At 33.7% G+C, this 15,414-nt stretch overlaps 1 protein-coding gene across 1 annotated transcript; it reads left to right on the top strand.

Moving 5' to 3' along the window:
- Positions 1–13,543: 13,543 nt before the first annotated feature.
- LOC112766494 (small ribosomal subunit protein bTHXc) lies at positions 13,544–14,786 on the top strand. Its single transcript, XM_025812391.3, has 3 exons — positions 13,544–14,191; positions 14,282–14,346; positions 14,470–14,786. Exons 1-3 carry the CDS (start codon positions 14,062–14,064, stop codon positions 14,605–14,607), a joined length of 333 nt encoding a protein of 110 aa, XP_025668176.1. The 5' UTR covers positions 13,544–14,061; the 3' UTR covers positions 14,608–14,786.
- Positions 14,787–15,414: the final 628 nt, after the last annotated feature.

The raw sequence follows: 15,414 nt of genomic DNA, 5'->3' as shown, positions 1-15,414 counted from the left end.
TAAAATTAAAAATTTTATTAAAAAAAGACAATTTTAATATGAAATGAAACGTTGGGGACGATTTTAAATTCAAAATAACGTTGGGGATGAATTTGATTTTGACCCTAAACCTTAGGGACTAAAATAATACTTATCCCATTTAATAACTAAAAGAAAATAAATTTACCTCTTCATTGATGCCACCGGCAACGTGTGCAATGCTGTTGAGTCAGTACAAGCTGCCTTCATCTGCCATGGTCCAGCACCTTAGAAATTTCAAGTGTCCAAATCCTCTCCAAGTCTTTTCCTCCTTCTCTCTCAATCCACAACTCTCTCTCTCTCTAAACAAACAACTTCTCTCTCTAAAATATTTGATTTTCAATAGAAATGAAGAATCCGCTACTAGGTCCGGTGGATTTATAGACAAGCATAAACCACTATACGGGTACCGCGGTTTATGTAATTTAAGAATTCGTGAGAAAATCGTTGGAGGGCTGCTGCAGTTTCTTTTTTGTTGCGTTTCAACGTAAACTGTTATAAGGTGTAGCAGTTTACGTGCAAACCCTAATTTACTATACCCGTATTGTGGTTTCTATAAAATAGTAAAAGTTGTATTTGTGTCTTTAAAGTATAAGAATTGTATTTTAACAATATTGGTTTCCAAATAATTTATTTTGGTGACTTACTCTAAATATAATGCTTAAAATTGTTAATAATAATAATAATAATAATATTTTATTTATTCAATTATTAAGTATATTTAAAAATTGAAATACTTCTAAATTCTAATAGTATTTAATTAAATTACTAGTACATGTATTAAAATGGATAAAAAATACTAACAAAGAGAAATTTTATAAGAAGAGTCTAATTATGCAAGGTTTAGATGTAAATGGACCTTGGGTTTGACGATAGTTAAATTGAGTTGAAATTCTTTTATATGTAAATAGAGAAATATTATTCTGTTACTTGTTAATCATCCTAACATATAGTGTTTTTTTTTTTTTTTTCATAGAGTAAAATGTTATGATGTGGAAGGTTAGGCGGCCATAGCGTATAATTAATTAATTATAGTAGAATGTTGAATTTGATTTTAGAAGCATGATTAGAAAATTGTTATATGGAACCATGCAAAAGGGAAGGAATGTGTGTATGATGTAATTTGACTAAAAAAAAAATATTGACTAAGATTGAGGGTTAAAGATTATTATTCTTATTCATAATCACATGATAATTATTAAGAATAAATGTAATTTATCAACTTTTATAAATTGAGAAAAGTAGTTCGACTTAATGAATCCTAATTTAAATGTGGTGACCTACTTATTAATTGAATTTTCAATTTAGTAAAAAGTTAATATTAGAAAAAAAAGATTAATTAATACAATTAATCTCCACGTATAAGCCTTTTTACTATACAAGTTTTACAAATTTTTAATATTCCTTATCCCTAAAACGCGTTTCTTATGGCACGTATGTTTCACGCGCCTCTGTAACAGATTTTTCAATCAATTAACGCGCGAATATATAACTTCCTTTTTCAAAAGGATTTTGTTTCCTTTTTCGAATTTTCTCTGCATTTTTCTGCCTTCTCTTTTCGATCTCTTTCGTGCGTTTCTCTCTGTCTTCTCCTTTGCCGTTTACGTAAGTTTCTCTCTCTATTCTCTTTCTTTGATTTTCTCGTTTTTCATTATTTCTGAAATCAAGCTCTGAAATCGTTTTGAAGATAATGGATGATTCAACTTCAGATTGTCAATTGAACCAGAGCAAAGTGGATTTTGAATTTGAATCCAATGAAGTTTCTGAGGTGTATAGTTTAATTCCAGTTAATAATTGAATTTGAATTTGAATCCAGTTAGTAGTTTATGATTGTGTAGCTGAATAATACGTGGACTTTGCCTGTGAAATTTGTTATTCATTGTTCCTTGTTTGAATTGAATCTAATATACTAGTTCTGATAAATTTTCTGCATTTTATATCAGACGTTCGGGTGTAAATCAGGAATATTTGGATGTATTTTAGAAAAATTTGGGTGTAACACCCTACCACACAGAGCTTTACACCTAGGATGTAAAACAAAGGCGGCGAGGCGCTATGACCTCTAAAATAAAATACATACGTATAATAACAGAAAGAATATAATAAACTAGGAGCCTTGGAAAACGGATAAACAAAAATCGCAAAATAAAAAGCGCATCGCTCAAGGAAAAGAAATATATATATATATATATATATATATATATATATATATCCCAACACCCAAAATACAGAATCAAGCCCCTAACTCTCCTGTATACTCTATGAGGAACAAAATAAACAAGATTCTTGGAGAGCAAGCTAAGTACATGAGTCATATATATACAAACATAAAGCCCAAAATACACCCAGGACTACTCCGGTTCCAGAATCCAGACGCCTAGCGAGGAGCCTCTCGACCTGCATCTGAAAAATAATAACACAGTATGGGTGAGAACCGGAGGTTCTCAGCATGGTAAAGGTGCTACGCGTATAATAAATAAGGTCCTAGGAATGCTGAGGCAATCCTAGAACTCCGTCATTCAGTTATCAAACTTAATTTCTAAACAGAAGCCATAAATAGTGGTAGGTAACCTAAATATTCCTGAACTTACTCACTTTTTAAACCTAACATAACTCCAAACCATTTCACCCTTCCTCTGTCCCTCCGCCATCCATAATTTAGCAGTGACAAGCAACCAAACAAGTTCACGCACAAATAATAAGCAGATAGTGCAAATAGCAAGTATAACAGGTAGCAGAAAATATATATTCAGTTAAGCAATCCCAAGTAGTGCATAGCAATCAAAACAAACAAATGCATATGATGTATGTCTGTCCTATGGCTGATGAGGCTCATCTGTCGGTTATCCAGCCAACCCGACAAGTCCGAAAACCTTAGACTGTCCCCCATTGTGCATCCCATGAGTCTATGCATAGATTCACATTCAATCATCATTCAAATCACTCAATGGGGCTATCCATACCCAGGAATTTATACGTGCCTGGTTACCCTTACGACATAGGGTCAACAGAGTATCGAGTTTCGACTTGGAATACGTGGTGGCAAGCCATGGTTCTTACCCAGAAAAACTCGTATCTTAGATATCATTATTCATAAGCCATTTCATTTTCATAATCAATATACAATCATTTATCAAGCCATGGCATTAAACTTTATTTAACATTCTCATCTCCTTCATATAACTCATCATTTTACCTCTTACTTCACCCCCAAGTTATCTTATTTTCCTAACTTCAACTAGCTACTAGACTTAGTACTATACCTTAAGTCTAAAAGGGAGAAAATGGAGGTTTAGAAGTGAAAATCTAATTTAAAGTGCCAAAAGTCCAGTTTTGCAGCAAACAGGGGTCAAGCATGCGTGTGGGTCACGCGCACACGTGGTGAGGATAGCATGTCACGTATGCGCGTGAGTCATGCGTACGCGTGATCATGCGCATTGGCTTCTCACGCGCACGCCTGGCTACTCGTGCATACGTCGTTAAAATGCCATGCCACGCGTATGTGTGGATATACATTTTCCAAAAATTAGCAGAATGCCCAGAAAGCTGCATAACTAGTACTTTAACACCTGCATAACACAATTTTATACACCAAACTTCTGTCGTCTATAACTTTCTCTATAAAATTTTGTTTTTCACAAAATTGATATCGTTCAAAAACTTATAAAACCATCTTTCATTTGAAATAAACTACATTTCCATCCAATATTTGAGGATCAAGTTATGAACTTCCAAAGTTCACCAAAATTCACTTTTTATCAAATAACACCCAAACCTCATTTTTACCAAATTCATATTCATTGCCCATAAAACCTACATATTCTTAACATATCAAGTCCCATTTCATTAATACTATCCACTAGTACATTAATATTCACACCAATAAATAAAACTCATACATTAATCATAAATCCACCCTTTCCAACCATAAACTTTCATTTTAAAATTCATTAATCCATTCCCTTCATTCATTCATAACCAATCATAAATCAACTTCAACTAATTAAACAAGCCATGACCACCAAATTCCATCAACATATACCAACATCAACATCAACCCATCATTAATAAGTCCAAGAGCACATATTCAACAACATCAACAACTCAAGCTCATAAGTTCCAATTCAAACTTAATCATAAATTTATCCAATATCATCACAAAGCTAATCATTTAATGCATTTAACCTTTTCAACTTAACCTATAGTTCTCTAGCCTAAGTTTTCACAACACCTTAAATGTTAAACGCGTGAAATCTAAACCATACCTTGGCCGATCACTTTATTTAATCCAAGGCAGCCTCACAAGCTACAAAACAGCCTCTCAAGCTTAGAGTAACTAGCCACAAGCTTAGCTTCAATCACCACCAAGCCTCCAAATACTCACTTTTCAATTCCAATGCATGTATATAAACCTAATTCACACCTAATATACATATATGCTCCAAATTCAGCTTCTTCATAATAAAATCAAAATTGATTAGGGTTTAGGTTGTTCTTACCGTATCCATACGCATAATAACTCAAGCCCAATAAGCTCCGGAAGCTAAATCGAACCTAAAACACCAAATTGGGCAAGATTTCATCACAAGAGTTCAATTTCACCATAAGGGGATAGAGATTCTGAAATGAAAATGGAGCTTACTGGTGAAATTGATCCAACAGAAATGTAAAGCTCGACGCGCTGGACGCGTGGCCGTGAACGGTGCGGCGATCGGAGCTCGAACGAAAAAGTTGTGGTAGTTGGAAGATTGATGAGGGTTAGGGAAGTTCTTCTCCCTCACCAATGCTGTTCAGCATTTATGATGATAATGGGGAAGAAGATGATTCTGTCCCCTTTTTAAGTATGGGTCCGGTTGGACCCACGGGTCCGGTTGGACCCACGGGTCCGGTTTGGGTCCCGGTTTAACTGGTTCGGCCCATTCAGTCCAATTTTAGGCCAAATTTTTTGAAATTAATATCAAAATTCTTGTTTTGAAGAGCTCTATCCTATTTTGATATTAGTTTTGTATTTTTTATTTTTCTAATTAAAATTTAATTTATTGACTAATTATTTACCAATTTTAGCGGGATTTACATTGGGTGTATTTACAGTTTATGACTTTTTATCTCACTGAGGGTGAATTGTCTTATTCTTTTAGTTGAATTGTTTTAGTTTCTGTTTATTGATGATTCATGAATCCGATTTTTATTATTTTTTATGATGGTTTTATAGTTCTATTTGCATTATATAGTTTATGCTTGTTTTAATATGGTGTATTTTGGATGTATTTTGCAGCCCCTCTATGGAATTGATGAGTTATTTGTTCTTCACATACAAGTATTTTTCTCATACAAGTCTTCTCCTCTTTTTATTGTTTTGAATCCAATCAAGTGGCTGAGGTGTGGTTCAATTCAGAAAAAAAATATAGCATTAGAGGAAATATTTTTCTATACAAAAATGCTATTTGTACACTAAAATCAGCCACCAATGTATTTGTGTATAAATACATGTGTGGTTTAATTTATTTTCAATGTATATTTGTATTCCAGTATGTATTTTATACTGGTGGCTGACTTTGGAGGCTAATTTTAGTGTACACATAGCATAACTTATTTCTGTATTTAAAGCAAATTTGGGTGTAAAACGAAGATATTTGGGTGTAACACGAAGATATTTGGGTGTATTTTAAGAAATTTTGGGTGTATTTTAAGAAATTTTGGGTGTATTTTATTCTGATAAGTTCTACATAATTTAGAACTCTTTCTCTTCCTCCTCCTCATCTTCTGCTATTTCTTTTTTTTTTTCATCATCATCACCATCTTCTTCTTCTTCTTTTCTTATTCATCTTTTCCTTTTTGTTTTACCTTCTTAAGTTTCTTCTTGTTTTACTCTCTTAACAAGAATAAAAATAAAAAAATCAAACAAAGAAGAAGGAGAAACACATATGCTCCAAAATTACTTGGAAAAGGATGAACTTACATTCATTTAACTAAAAGAAAGAAAGAAATAAGGAAAAGAAGAAGAAAAAAATACAGCATTAGAGAAAACATTTTTTTGTATTTGCAGTAAATTTGGGTGTAAAACGAAAATATTTGGGTATATTTTAAGGAATTTTGGGTGTATTTTTATTCTAATAAGTTCTGCATAATTCAGAACTCTTCTTCTTCCTCCTCCTCATCTTCTACTGGTTCTTTTTTTTTCATCATTATCACCATCTTCTTCTTTTTTTTCTTATTTATCTTTTTCTTTTTATTTACCTTCTCAAGTTTCTTCTTATTTTACTCTCTTAACAAGAATAAAAACAAAAAAAATCAAACAAAGAAGAAGAAAAGAAACACATAATGCTGCAAAATTACTTGGAAGAAGATGAACTTACATTTATTTAACTAAAAGAAAGAAAGAAATAAGGAAAAAAATGCAGCTTTAGAGGAAATATTTTTCTGTACAAAAAAGCTATTTGTACATTAAAATCAACCACTAAAATTATCCACCAATGTATTTGTGTATAAATACATGTGTGGTTTAATTTATTTTCAATGTATATTTGTATTCTAGTATGTATTTTGTACTGATGGCTGACTTTGGTGGTTGATTTTAGTGTACACGTAGCATAACTCATTTCTGTATTTGCAGTAAATTTGGGTGTAAAATGAAGATATTTGGGTATAAAACGAAGATATTTGGGTGTAAAATGAAGATATTTGGGTGTATTGTTATTCTGATAAGTTTTGCATAATTCAGAACTCTTTCTCTTCCTCCTCCTCATCTTCTGTTGTTTCTTCTTCTTCGTCTTCTTATTTTCTATTCTCATAATTCTTTTTGGGAGAAAAAAATCAAACAAAGAAGAAAAAAATACATAATGTTGCAAAATCAAAAGAAGAAGGAGGAAAAACACGACGATGAAGATGAAACACGCAAAGAAAAAGGAGGAGAAATACAAAGAAGAAGGAAGAAGAGGAGGAGGAGGAGAAACACGAAGAAAAAATAACGGTTGTGGTTTTCATTAAGGAAGAAGAAGAAGAAGAGTCGTTCATAATGGTGAAGGAGCGCTTTGGAAACGTGATGCGCGTGTTAACACGCTAAAGCGTAACTTTTGTTGAATTTGGCCTAACTTGTAAGACTTGTAAGTCAAAAAAACTTGTATGTGTAGCATAACTGTAATTAATATCTGTTGATTACCAATGAACATGTACATTATTATGATTGAAGATAATCTATGTTCTCAATCCAAACCAATAATAAAAATCTAACCTATAATTAGGTCAAATATTTTATCAAATAGTTAAAATGTATAAATATAAAATTTTATAAGGAACAAAAAATTATAAAATCAAAGACAATGTATATTTTAGGGATAAGTACCTTTTTCGTCCCTAAGGTCTGGGGTCAAAATCAATTTCGTCCTGGGCCTTTTTTTGGTTATCAAAATCATCCCCAACGTTACTAAACGTTATAAAATCGTCCTTTTATACGTCAATTTTATTTTTTTACCAAATTACCCTTAATAATTAATATAAATAATAAAAATAATATTAAAAATAAAAACAAAACCTCCCCCCCCACCCCCACTCCGTGCCTCTTCCCTTTCTTCTCTCCCCACCCCACCCCACTCCACTCCCGTATCTCTTTCCTTTCTTCCCATTCTCTATGCATGCCACCAATGGACTCACCATACTGCCTCAACCATAACTCACCACTAATTCCTTACTTTCACCTCCCTGATCCAACCCATATTCCTCATTCCCACCACCGTTACAAGACACTCCTCCGTGACGCCGCCATTTTTGAGCCGTTAACTGAAACGCTCTTCCTGAGGGACATCCGGCCTTTCCTCCCGCGGCGAGTTCTCTCTCTACCAGGCAGTTGATGCCTTCGACAACGACGGTTGGTGGTCCGGCGAGATCACCGACAGGCTTGGGCCTCGCCATTACTATGTTTATTTCCGTACAACTAATGAAGAGATCGCTTATCCTTCTAATAAGATTAGGGTTCATCATGAGTGGGTTAACGGCGACTGGATTCTCTCCCAAAGAGAGCAACCACAGTCACAGCCACTGCAGAATCAGCAACAACAGCTAGGTCACCAAGATTGAAACTTTGAGCCCTGGCCCTCTGCCTTCTAGAGGCCGTGCGCTCCCACATCTCCGCCACCGCGAGGTCTACGGGATCTTCACATGCAACCGCATCCTCTTCAACCACGCGCAAAATTACACGGACCGTTAGCCGGATCAAGTTCGGGTCTGCAGAGAAAGCTCTTCTTGTCAACGTCGAGCTCTATCACCCACAGCTGCGACTGCGCCAGCGCCAGCAGCAGTAGGAGAAATTTTTTTGTCACTTCCTTCCTCTTTTGGTGCTTCCTTTTTTTATTTTTTTATTTTTGAAAAACATAAAAAATTTCAATTATTTCTGATTTTGACCTGAAGTTGCAGTTGATATGATTGTTGAATTGTTAAATCTAAAGTTTCTGTTGATTTATTTTATGGTTGTTGTTGTTGAATTGGCCGAAAATGCTGAATTTGTTGTTGCTAAATCTAAAGTACTTAACCCTTGAAATTTATTTTGTGGTTGTTGTTGCTGAATTGGCTGAAGGGGAAATATTTTTTGTTTAAGCTGAGAAGAAGAATTGGGGTTTGGGGAAGGGGGAATTCGAAGAGAGTAGGAGAAACGGGATGGAGAGAGAACAGGGAAGAGATATCAGAGACAGGGGCGGGGGCGGGGTAGGGAGTTTGTTTTTGTTTTTATGGTTGTTGTTCTTGTTGCTGAATTGGCTGAAGGGGAGGGTGTTTTGTTTAAGCTTGAGAAGAAGAATTGAAGTTTGGAAAAGGGGGAGTTCGAAGAGGAGTAGGAGGAAGGGATGGGGGGGGGGGGAATAAGGAACAGGGGGAGTTCGAAGATGGAGGGGGTGGGGGTGTTTTTGTTTTTTGTTATTATTTTTTAATATTATCTTTATTATTTGTTAAGGGTAATTTGGTAAAAAAATAAAATTGAGGTAGAAAAGGACAATTTTATAACGTTTTATAACGGTGATGATGATTTTAATAAGAAAAAAAGATTGGGGACGATTTTGATTTTGACCCCAGATCTTGGAGACGAAAAAAGTACTTATCCCTATATTTTAAATACATAACTCTCCAATTTTTTATTCCAAATTTTTTCATTCATGTAATTATTTCACTTAATTACAAATTAAAAAAAAAATTCAACTCGATTTCACCACGTTCAAATCCAAGATCCATTTACATATAACATTGCATAATTAGACCTTTTATAAATTTTTTCTTTGTTCGTCTTTTTTAACTATTTTAATACATATACCAGTGTATAAATTAAATACTATTAGAATTTAGAAGTATTTAATAGATTAATAAAAAAAAAGTTAAATAAGTATATAAATAATTGAAAACATGCCAATTTTTAAATATACTTAATAATTGAATAAATAAAATGTTATCATTATTATTAATAATTTTAAGTATTATATATATATTTGAATAATATATATGACATAATATAAATATATGGATAAATAAAATTGCAAGTAACTAAAAAGGATATAGAATCATGGATAGAGTAATGATAAGTTGAATTAGAATATGAATAGTGCTACAAGATTAACAAATATTATTATTTTTTATCAGTACTTGACGAACAATAATTTGCACTCATATTTATAGACATTTTGTACATAAAAAACATATAATTTGTACCTATATTTATCAAAATTTTGCAAACATGAATCGATAGTTTATACTAATATTTTTTAGAATTTGGACACATGAATTAGTAAAATTTATTTATTAAAAAAAATTTATTATTTGTGCTGGCTAAATGATGGACAAAACTACTAAAAATTGGTAATCTCAAAATTTTTTCTTAAAAATATTAATTTACAAATGAATTAAAGAAAGTCATATAAGTCTTTTTTCATTTTTAAATTATACAAAAAAAGCTCTCTTTAGTTACCAATTTTTTCCATGAAAAGCATCAAATCCTAGCACACACAGAGAGAGAAATGAAGGGAAGATTTTGGATATAAAAGTGTGTGTATTATGTTGATTAACTAATTATAACTATGGACTTAATGTATTTATATACACACTTTACTAACTTTACTAACTATAACTGATTATTGGCTATATAGGTTATTAGTAGCTAATTACAAGCTATATATACTTTACTCCTTTCACCCCCCCAAACTTAGGGTGTTGAAATTCTACCGCCTAAGTTTGTTACGAAACTCCAAAAATTTGGTGGAGGAGACAGCTTTGGTCATAACCTGGGTATCACCAGGAATGTGAGTGACTTACAGTTTTCCTTTTGTAACATTATCTCTGAGAAAATGAAGATCAAACTCAAAGTGTTTAGATCGTGAGTGCTGCACCAGATTGGCTGCTATAAGCACTGCTCCTTGATTATCATAGTATATCATAGGGACAGGTAGTGTAATATGAATTTCAAACAAAAGCTTCTTGATAGCAAGTAGTTTAGTGACTAAGTTGCACACCCCTCTGTACTCAACCTCTGTGCTACTGCAAAAGGCTGAGGCTTGCTTCCGGGAGGAACAAGAAATTAAGTTCGGTCTGAAGTAGACACAAAAATCAGAGGTGGACTTTCGATCTTCAATGTTCAAGGCCCAATTTGAGTCAGTGTAGTCGGCAAGCTTGAAAAAAGGTGCTGATTGAAGATACAAGCCTAAAGTAATTGACCCTTGAAGATACCAAAAAATATGCTTTACGGCTTTCCAATGTAGCTCTCAAGGATACTGCATGAACAGACAGACCTTATTAACTGGATAAGCTAATTTAGGCCTGGTCACATTAAGATACTAGAGGCTTCTCATAATAGAACAGTAGAGACTTGTGTTCTCAAAGAATTCACTATCAGTGGATGTTAACTTCAAATTAGACGTCATAGGCGTGGAAAATGACTTGCAATTTTTTAAACCAGCCTTCTTCAGAACATCCAAAATATATTTGGATTGGGTAAATAAAAGACTGTTGCTAACTGGTCTAACTTCAACTCCTAGAAAGAAATGCAAATTACCCATGTCTTTAAGAGAAAACTAGTATTAACTTGCTGAATAAGAGTAGAAATAACAGTGGCTAATGTCTCTGTGACAATAATATCGTCCACATAGAGTAGAATGAAGATGGTGCCTGAAGATGTAGCCCTGTAAAGAAGAGAGACACCGAATTTTGTTGCTGTAAAACCAAGCTTTTGTAATTCACCTGTCATCCTTTCAAACCAGACCCGCGGCGCTTGCTTTAAATCGTAGAGAGAGCGGATCAGTTTGCACACTAATTTAAAATTACCAACTTCATAACCATAGGGCTGCTGCATATAAACTTCTTCACAAAGCTCTCCACTAAGGAAAGCAATATTTACGTCTAACTGTTTGATAGGCTAGCCATGAGTAAGTGCAATAGTGAGCAGAATCCTTATAGTGGTAGGGCGAACAATTAAAATCACTCCCTGGTCTCTGGTGAAAACCTTGAGCTACAACGTGCCTTGTATTTGTTTATAGAGTCATCCGGGTGATACTTTACTCGAAATACCCACTTATTACCAATGGATTTTCGGTTTATAGGAAACTCAATAACATCCTAGGTATAATTCTTCATTAAGGCAGCATATTCTTCATTTATGGCTTGCTTCCAATGAGGTATGGAAAAGGGCTTCTTTTTCTGTTTTTGATGCAAACTGCTTGAGTTCAGCTGAAAATAATCTGGACCTGAGTTTATCACTTTTAGCTTTCGTGATCATAGGATGAGTGTTTAGGGTAGGACAAGGTCAAGGTGGAGACGAGGGAGGATTAGGTTGAGTTGAATGTGGTTCAAGTTGAGGGGGTAATAGAGGTGGGGACTGTGTGGGAGTTAGTGTTGGGATAATTGAAATTGTTGGTACAGGTTGAGGTATAGGGATAGGTTCGGTGGTGGTGGTAAAGATGCCATAGCTGGGATCTTTGAATGGGAACACTTTTTCTTTAAATATCACATTCTGGGTAATGAGTATTTTGCCAGATTTTGTGAGGCACTTGACCCCCTTTGTATTGAGGTGCCAGACTTAAATAAACACTAGGCCTCTGACCGAATCTACAGCTTAATTTTGTTATAGGGCCTAGTGGTGAAAAAACACAAACACCCGAAAACTTTAAGCATGTCTATGGACTGAGTTTTGCCAAAAAAAAATTGGTTTGGGGAGCTAAAATTCAAAACAGTAGTGGGTAATAAATTGATGAGGTAGGTTGCAGTAGCAAAAGCTCCTCCCCAGAATTTTATTGGCAAGCCGGCTTCAACAAGAAGAGTGAGTCCCATTGTAGTGATGTGCCGATATTTTTGCTTTGCACTACCATTCTGTTAGTGGACACAAGGACAAGAGAACATGTGTTGTATACCTTCATCACAAAGAAATTTCGTCAAAGCAACAAATTTTTTAGCATTATCAAATTGAATTTGTTTAATCTTCACACCTAGTTGAAACTCTACTATTTTTCATAAACTGCATATAGACATCATGTATTTGAGATTTACGATGCAACAAATATATCCAAGTGAATTTAGAATAAGTATTAAGAAAATGTACGTAATACCGAAAATCATTTATTGAAGGAATGGGGGAAGGTCCCCAAATATCATTGTAAACAAATTCTAATGGACTAATAAATTTTGTACTTGAAATATTGAAAGGAAGCTGTTGAAATTTTTCAAGACAACAAGAACTACAAATCAAATCAGGGACTTTGAAGGGAATATTGCACGACTTCAAGACTCTTACTAAAACATTAGTGGAAGGGTGGTCTAATCTCAAGTGTCAAAGACAAAAATTTTTATTTTCTTAAACAGTGGTGACATTTGCAGCTGATGAAACTGAGCTTTTATTGTTCGGTTTAAAGGAATAAACGCCATGATCAACTGTTCCTTGGAGAAGCATCTTTTTAGTATTCTAACATTTCATGTAACAAGCATCAGTATAAAATTCAATCCAGACTTTATTATCATAAATAAAGTTATGGACATTGAAAAAATTCTTTGTTAAATTAGGTACATGTATTAATCTTTGCAATTTAAAAATTCTTAAAGCTGAAAATGATTTAAGTAAACAGCTACTAATATTAAAAGGGTGTAAAGAATTATCATTCTTGCACTTGCTTATTGCCTCTATATGAATGATATTCTGTTAATTGCGAAGAATCTAATGTCATATGATGAGTTGCTTCTAAGTTCGGGTATTAATTCGAATCAAATATAGTGGATGATGAAGTTTGTGTGTCTTTGGTGGTGAAATTGACTTATGCTTTAAATTGTTTACCATAAAATTTTTTATTGAATCTGTACCAATAGTCTATGACTGAGTAATTATATTTCTGACATAGTTAGCATATAAGACTCTTCTAAAAAGATATGCCTCTCTTCCTCTAAAATTATAATTGCTGCCACCTTAAAAAAATTTATGTATTAATTTTTTACAAAAAAAATATATATACTTTAAAATAATTGAAGAGTAATTTGGATAATTATTCAATTTTAATATTTCGGCAGCGATAGGTTTTTGTTTTTTTTTTTGGTTGTACACACTCACACACACTGAAAACTCTATCGCTACCTAGCCAATCATAGGTGGAATTTGAATTTGGGATGTGGCTTCTATGTGGCCATTGGTGCAATGAAGTATCAAGTAGCAGGAAAATCCAAAAATTTTAATGAAATAGCGGGGAATGGATCTTCTTCAGTTTTTCAACACTTGAAAAATGTAATGTGATTTTTTATCATTAACTTTATAAGTGGGGTCAAAATTAAATATGAGAGAGAATAATAAAAAGTAAAAGATCACAATTGACACCATCCAATTTTTTTTTTTTACCAGAAAAAATTCACTCCAAAAATGGCGAACATTGAAGTCCAATAACAAAAATTTAAAAAATAAGGAAAAAAGAAAAAAAATAGATAAAAAGTTAAAAACGAGAATTAATCAAAGAATGGCGAAAAAAGTGTTACGGACCTACGACTGCGAGTCTACCATTCCCTGCTTCATTCGGCGGTGAACTATGAAGAAGAAGAAGAACGATGTCAATGGCGACGAAGCTACTACCAACACTTAGGGTTTCTCCACAACCAAACAAAAGTCTCTCCCCTTCCATGCCAAGCTCTTCCAATTCGCTCGCCTTCTCTATCATTTCTCCAACACTACCTACAAGTTCGTCAATCCCTAAAACCTACTTATCGATTTTGTTTTTATTATCATTATTTTTTAACTAATTGCTATGCGGTTCTACTGTTATCTCAGTTTACTGCGGCAGAGGTGATCGAAAAACAGCCAAAGGAAAACGCTTTGCTCACTCTTTTGGAAATGTCAGTTCTCATTTAATCTCTTAGTTAGACTCATTGTGTTATGTTGAATTGTTGATGTTGGTCAATTTGGAAGAGATTTTTCCTCTTGTGATTTTCTGGTTCGAATTTTTGTGGTTTGAGCAGGCAAGACCAAAGGATAAGAAGAAGGGGAGAGGACCACCGAAGCCCCCTGTGCCACCGACTCCACCGAAGAAGGATCGCTTCACTGATGAAGATAGATCGCTGCCACCACTGAATTTATATAAGTATTTTCTCAACTAGGTCTTTGTTATTTGAATTTTGAATCCAAGTTGCAAGTTTGATAAATTCAATAGGTCGATAATGCTTCTAGCAACTTGTGAAGCATGAATGAAACAAATCATGTGCAACGTTGATTTTGGCTCCATTAGAGTGTGAACTTACATAATGTGTATGAATTGGGTTGTTGAGTGGATTAACAATTCTATTCTCTTTTAGTATGCTTTATTTGAATTGCAGAATATATTTTTTGATCCCATTTTAATGCACAAGAGAGAAGAGACTAGTGATGCTAAACTGGTCACCCTGAATTTTTAAGCTATGAAGATTTTTCTTCTCTTGAGTAGACTTGACTCAACTTTATCAATCTTGAAATTGTTTTAAATTATGAATTACTAGTAATACTCATATAGTAAAAATGTTTCTCTGTTAAGATACATGTTGGTATAAAATTTTATTAACCCTAGCAGAAGACACTACAAAATTTTATCAAAACAACATTGATGGTCAAACCATCAGAGCATCCGTGGACATACAGAATTCTTTTATAATCTGTCCTAAAAAGGAATGATAACGTACTTTTTATAATTGAAGAGTATACTACTATATTTTGGAAAAGATTAATATAAAATTCAGTGAACAAAGATCATGGTTTACTTGGAATTATTGGTCATCGCAAGCCAGACAAGATAGCCTCCGGTTTTGGACTTTGGTTGTAGCATTTGGCAGTTCATTTTCCCATTGCGTTCTTGGCGATTTCTTGGAACTTCTCGAAATACCATGTGCAATAATGATAATGATAATAATGGTGATGATAATGATGATGATAAT

Source organism: Arachis hypogaea, chromosome 17 (genome assembly GCF_003086295.3).
Source record: "Arachis hypogaea cultivar Tifrunner chromosome 17, arahy.Tifrunner.gnm2.J5K5, whole genome shotgun sequence".
Lineage (NCBI taxonomy): Eukaryota > Viridiplantae > Streptophyta > Magnoliopsida > Fabales > Fabaceae > Arachis > Arachis hypogaea.
This window is presented reverse-complemented; position numbering and strand designations above follow the sequence as displayed.

What these genes read in the sequence shown, in the direction of transcription:
- LOC112766494 (XM_025812391.3), top strand. Translation starts at nt 14,062, where the DNA reads ATGTCAATGGCGACGAAGCTACTACCAACACTTAGGGTTTCTCCACAA. An exon ending in TTCTCCAACACTACCTACAA is followed by an intron (nt 14,192 to 14,281) that starts GTTCGTCAATCC and finishes CTGTTATCTCAG; the next exon opens with TTTACTGCGGCAGAGGTGAT. An exon ending in TTGCTCACTCTTTTGGAAAT is followed by an intron (nt 14,347 to 14,469) that starts GTCAGTTCTCAT and finishes TGGTTTGAGCAG; the next exon opens with GCAAGACCAAAGGATAAGAA.